The sequence below is a fragment of the Malania oleifera genome, chromosome 11 (assembly GCF_029873635.1).
Source record: "Malania oleifera isolate guangnan ecotype guangnan chromosome 11, ASM2987363v1, whole genome shotgun sequence".
In the NCBI taxonomy this organism is placed as follows: Eukaryota; Viridiplantae; Streptophyta; class Magnoliopsida; order Santalales; family Ximeniaceae; genus Malania; species Malania oleifera.
The window spans coordinates 67,600,813-67,606,629 of NC_080427.1; the positions used below are offsets into that span (position 1 = coordinate 67,600,813).

Below are 5,817 nucleotides of genomic sequence, written 5' to 3' on the forward strand. Positions count from 1 at the left end.
TCTAGCAACTAGAGCTCCATTGAAGATGTAGGGAAAAAAATTGAGGGTCCAAAATTTATACTCTCAAATATAACGTAATTATTTTATAGATTATTGCATAACAATAGTATACAACATTTAGCAATGAGAGGACAAAGAGCAAGATGACTTAAAAAAAAATCTACTTTATTGTTCTGATTTTTATTTATTTATTTTAATCATATGATACACAGGTTATTACTTTATTAAAATCAAAATGGAGATTATTTCATGAAATAAACCCTTTCAACAAAAACGCGGTCGTTTTAGCCTTGGATTGGGCGTCAAGTAGATGAGCGGAGTCCATGCGGTAGGATACGTTTCCATCTCTCACGATAAAAGGGGTGCTGCGGTACCGCTTTTCGCATGCGAGGCTGCAATGAATTAGGGTTTTTGCTTAGGCTTTCTCAGGTAATAGTGTGATTCTGTGAAACTTCTATTATGATTTCGTTCTTGCTTCCTGGATAACAAAATTTGCTGGAGCTTCTTCGAATTTTTTTTGTATCTTCTATAAAATCGTTGACTTTCTTACCTGATACATTTGGTTGCGAAGAAATGATAGGAAAACAAATGAAATCTTTGATTCTTAGCGTAATTTAGGGTATAAGATTGCCGTTCCAGCATCTTTTGGCTTCTCTTTTCTTCTAATTTTCCGTCGATTTATTGGGGAATAATCAATTATTAGGGTTTGTTACTTCGTTTTCCTTTTTCGGCGATTTTTCTGGAATCGCTTTGCTGTTCTTGACAAATGGTTTTCATTCTGCTGCAGTTGCGTTAAGAGCACATACGATCATGGCGGGTGGGAATTTTATGCACAGGGTTATGTCTTACCTCGTGAATGAGCTTCTCGTTAATAGTCTCGCCAACAGGTTTAATCTCTCTCTCTCTCTCTCTCTCTCTCTCTCAGTTGCCTCATTTCTTATTTATGTTATTTTTACCTTGTTGTATTATGATAGTGCTGGCCTGGCTGAAGCTTCATTATCTGGCCTTCGGATTAATACATTTCTGATTGGCTCGTTCCCTTGAAGCAAAATAATGTCAAATTTCTCAAGATATTTTGTTCTGCTTTGTCAAATTTTGTGCTCTGTAGTGGGGAAGTTTGAGAAGATTGTTGTCAAATAATTGTGCTTTATTTTCTTATTTGGTTCGTAATGGTATCTTCATACAGATCTTTATCTTTTTTTGGCAAAGTAATTTGAAATTTGCTTTGTTATGGCATATTACTTTATGGAACTTTGAATGCTGCCTTTGGTGGTCAAGTTCACCAAATTCATGCCTAGTAGATTGGCGAAAGTAACAATATTTTTGTATGCTATATGGTTATCAGGATTATCAGTTTCTGATTGGCTTGTTCCTTTGAAGCAAAATGAACTAAAAACCATGGTTTTTAATCGTGGTAGCGAGTAATGTAACATAGCGGTAATGGGTGTAGTGGGAAGCAAGAGCAATGGATGTTACATAACGGGAAGCAATTGTAATGGCTGTGAATTTTTTTAAGCACAAACAACCTTACGCATGTTAGTGTATTTGCATGTTTTAAGCATTTAATCCTTCTTAAAAGGAGTTTTAGTGTATTTAGGATCGTTTAGTTCAATTGAGTTGTTTAGTAAGGGCAAGAAAGTCACCGTGACGTAAAATTATGAGTGAGTGTGTGTATTTATACTTTTCCATTATTCGTGTTTAGTTCAATTAAGTTGTTTGGTAAGGGCAAGAAAGTTACCATGACAAAAAATTGTGTGTGTGTGTGTGTATTTTTACTTTTTCATTATTCTTATGTGTGATAAATTAATTAATAAAATAAAATACATTATACACTATTAATTTATTAAACACATAAGACATACAAATAAGACAAATTTACAATAACTAAAAAAGAAAAGAGGGTTGAAATTGAATAATATATAACATAAATATCAAATTGCAAATATTATCAAAATAAAATATTTTCTTAGCAAATTAGTATTATCAAGTTTTTAATTAATGCATCTCTTGTGAATATTTAAAAGAAGTATTAAATTTTGTATCATTATCATCCTCATTATAATCTTTTTTCCCCCTACTCCCCATTGTATATTGAGAATGATTTATGGAGGGGGGGAACAAAAGTGGGAAGAAAAACAAAAAAGAAGATTTAATTATTTTGGTCGTAACAGTTGTAGGTGTTACATAACAGCCATAGCGGCCTTTATGTAACGGTCGTGGTGTATAATAATATCTAGGGGCATGATTTTTCTTCCCACCGATTTTGCAGGGTATAATAGTATTTTAGGAACCTGAAAAATATGTTACGTTCTTATAGTACTTAATGTTCACAGCTGTTATTTAAAACCATGCTCAAAACTTTCTAGAATGTTCTGCACTGTAAGATTTTGTGCACTGCTGCTTGGGAAGCTAGAGAAGATTGTCTTCAATTAATTGTATTGTAATTTGCTTATTTGCTTCATTGTTTGATCATCTTTACTCTTTAGTTATATCTGCATGTTTTGTGTGAACTGGTGGAATTTTATGTTCTTATGGCATATTTTTCCACTTGTATTATTTTGTGGAACTTTTGACATTCTGTATTCAGTTTATGTCACAACATTTATGTACTCTGGGGAGCTTGGTAAAAGTGTTAATATTTGTGTCTTGTAAAGCTTCATCATCTGGGCATTGGGATTATCAATTCCTGGCTGGTTTGTTCCCTTGAAGCAAAAGAAACTCAGATTTCCTGAAATTTAGTTCTGTTTTGTATGGTTTTATGCTCTGCAGGTTGAGACGCTTGAGCATATTGATTATTTATAATTTTCTTATTTGTTTCATTGCTTGGTTATCAATGTCTCTTATCTATTATATTGTGTTAAATCAATGTGAAATTTCTGTTCATATGGCATATTTTCCCCAGTTATTGGTATTGTAATATTTTTTACATGCCTCCTTGGTTAGTATGTCAATATTTATCCATGCTGGGGTGCTTGGTAAAAGTGATAATGCTTATTTATGTCTGAAGCCTCATCATCTGGTCATTGGGATTATCAATTTCTGATTGGCTCATTCCCTTGAAGCAAAACAATCTCAAATTTCCCAATTTATTTGTTCTCCTTTGACAGATATTATACACTGCAGCTGGGGAAGTTTGAATAAATTGTTTGCATTTATTAAATATTGTTGATTCATTCACATCCAATTCTTTCCTGTTCTGCACCTTCAAAAGGGAGTTGAGTGTTGGTGTGCTAGCCAGAGATTGGGTTGTGTGACTGAAGAAACGAATAAGACTGACACCATTAAGAAAATGAAGTTGATAAATAATACTTGATTGGAACCAAAAGAATCATAATTCTACTGTAATTAAAGTCAGTAGTCAATCTCCCTAAGGCTTTCAAATTGGTTTTTATAGTTTTTACATCTTTAGACTCATTCTTTACATCCAGATTTATTTCCCATCTGATGGTGAATTCTGTCAGTTCTCTTCTGAGTACAATTGTGGACATGCCATTGGTTGTGATGTTCTGTAAGGTGGTTACCTTTTGTTTGGATTCCTATATTGCAATAGGGGTGGAAATATTGGGTACATTTTAATAGTTTTTGATGCTTCACAGCCGTGATTTCTTTTATGCCAACCATTCAAGTGGCTGAAATCTTAATGCATAGTAGTTCTGTATCAAGTGAAGCTGAAGGAATGCTTCTTTTATTTGGATTCCTATATTGACATGTTGATATGATATCATTTTAAATTATTTGCTATGCATTATGTAGTTATGATTTATGTTAACTATATGTGGGGATCTTCACAATTTATAAATGAATGTTTTTTCAGTTGATTTTGGTTTGATTTAATTTTTGATGCCCAGTGATGACTCCATGGACCTGTACCGACTGCAGAGATAATTTTTGAGGCGTTTTATTTTTGTGCATAAACATTTTAATGAGTCATTTAATGGAGTAATGCTGATCTTAATATATGTAATATAAACCTCTCTGTTGGCTAAATGCCTAGAAGCTTTGTTGTCTTTACTGGTTCTTAGCCAGTTAGCTACATGTTACATGAGTTTTATTGGCAGTTGTATCAAATGTGATTCGAATGTATGATCATGTGGCATCATTCGAATTATTTTTTCTCGAGGATTTAGTGTTCTTAATTCACTAATTAGTAATTACCCGCGTATTGTATTTTTCTTAAAATATCAAAGTGAAAATGTTTGAGATGTATTACTGGCAACATTGGCACCATTTGAGTCAGGATGGCTTGCTATAACCTTCGATCTGTATGTTACGAGCATATTGATTTTATAGCGAACCAGACGCTTTAATTGAATGCCTAGCTTAATATGGGGCTGTTAATTTTTAAATTGTTTTTGGTGGGTGTGCAGCCCTGCATTCCAGAGATTTGCTGTGAGGACATCAATGAAAATTGAAGATATATCAACTATGGGTATTTTCTTATTTATTCTGTTTGTTGGTGTTAATTTTACAAGCGATGTTCTGCACACTGTACTTTGTGAAGGGAAAGATAAATTTTGTTACTGGGTGATGATTTGTTTTCTGCAGCTGTGCAGAAGAGACGAGAAATTGCTGAGCAGATGAAGGATTTGTCAAAGAATTTTGAGGTTGAAAGCTGTAAAGCATTGTGAAATTTTTAAAATTGTACTTCAAAATGGACTGCTGCTTATTTTTTATTTGCATGTCTCATGGCAGTCCAAAAATCAGTGATGTTGGAACTGGTCGATGAGGTTGGCAGCGCAGCTCTGCTGTAGATGGTCATCCAAAAGCAGCTCAGTTTGGTATTTCACCTTCATCACCCGAACTAAGTCTTGTCTTGATCTGCAGCCCTGTAAGGAATCAGTGATATGCTTGGTGCTGGTGAGGAAATTGGTGGCACAGCTGCCGTTTTAAATGGTTTGAAGTCCTAGTTTTGTACTGCCTTTATACACACCCTTGTGGAACACGGATTGAAGCCGAGTCAATGAACTGTTTTGGCCGTATAGTATGAACCTTCCTCGTGCAATTGTCTTTTTTGTAGTCAATGAGTTCTCTTAAATTTGCAGAATCATTTTTATGTCTACAATTGTCTCTGTTGTAAGCATTCATTTGTAAATTTACAAATTATCTGTTTCAAAGCCATCACATGTTTCTTAGGGGTCTTGGTGAAGGCGGTTTGGTTTGCTACGTCCAATTTGTTATCTGTTTGCCATGATTTTAACTTTTTAATTTGTGTTTAGCTCAAGCTTAATTGAATTGAACCCAATTGAGATTTGTAATTTTATTGTTATATTATATTTTTTACATATATATAGATAGTCTTTTTATAAACAAAAGCATCGGTATCTTTTGAAAGGCAACATTAAAAGGATTATTCAAACCAAAAATTATAAAAAAATTTATTGAAATGAAGAGCAGAGATTTATAGAAAAATAGTTTTGTAAGTGTTTATAAGTTGGAAATTCTAATTTCAAGTTTTATGGGATGACCTGGCAAGGGATTTTTTTAAAGGTAGTGTTTATCTTGAAAAGTAGTATTGATATGTTTTTGTTAAAGAAAAAAAAGGAAGTATGTATTGTTGCAAGTATTGTTTGGATTGTGTTTGAAAATTAGTATTAATTATAGGAAAAGTAACAGTGAGTTGTTCCACAAAAAGATAAAATCTTTCTTAAAATTTCAAAAATGTGTAGATGAAATTTTGAAAGTTTAAAGGTCTCTCTCGACATTTGATTTTGAAATGTTTGTATCCTTTGAAGTATTATTTTACTATATACAAAGGTGGTTATATGACATTTATTTTTGGGATATTTATATCCCTTAAAAGTTTATTTTTCTGCCAAA

At 33.1% G+C, this 5,817-nt stretch overlaps 1 protein-coding gene across 2 annotated transcripts; it reads left to right on the forward strand.

Annotated features, from left to right (window-relative positions):
- Positions 1 to 286: 286 nt before the first annotated feature.
- Positions 287 to 5,132, forward strand: LOC131143484 (uncharacterized). 2 transcript variants are annotated; one of them, XM_058091815.1, is made up of 5 exons: positions 287 to 429; positions 788 to 887; positions 4,368 to 4,429; positions 4,546 to 4,604; positions 4,693 to 5,132. In XM_058091815.1, the coding sequence occupies exons 2-5, from the start codon at positions 811 to 813 to the stop codon at positions 4,705 to 4,707; spliced, it is 213 nt and encodes a 70-aa protein (XP_057947798.1). In that variant the 5' UTR covers positions 287 to 429; positions 788 to 810; the 3' UTR covers positions 4,708 to 5,132. The 2 variants fall into 2 exon arrangements, with proteins under 2 accessions (XP_057947798.1, XP_057947797.1); XM_058091814.1 differs by having other exon boundaries at positions 306 to 429; positions 4,546 to 5,132.
- The last annotated feature ends 685 nt before the right edge of the window (positions 5,133 to 5,817 follow it).

Bases quoted from the DNA above. Each gene is read 5' to 3' on its own strand.
- LOC131143484 (XM_058091814.1), top strand. From the start codon at position 811: ATGGCGGGTGGGAATTTTATGCACAGGGTTATGTCTTACCTCGTGAAT. The intron at 888-4,367 runs GTTTAATCTCTC...GTGGGTGTGCAG, and splicing joins GTTAATAGTCTCGCCAACAG to CCCTGCATTCCAGAGATTTG. The intron at 4,430-4,545 runs GTATTTTCTTAT...TGTTTTCTGCAG, and splicing joins TGAAGATATATCAACTATGG to CTGTGCAGAAGAGACGAGAA.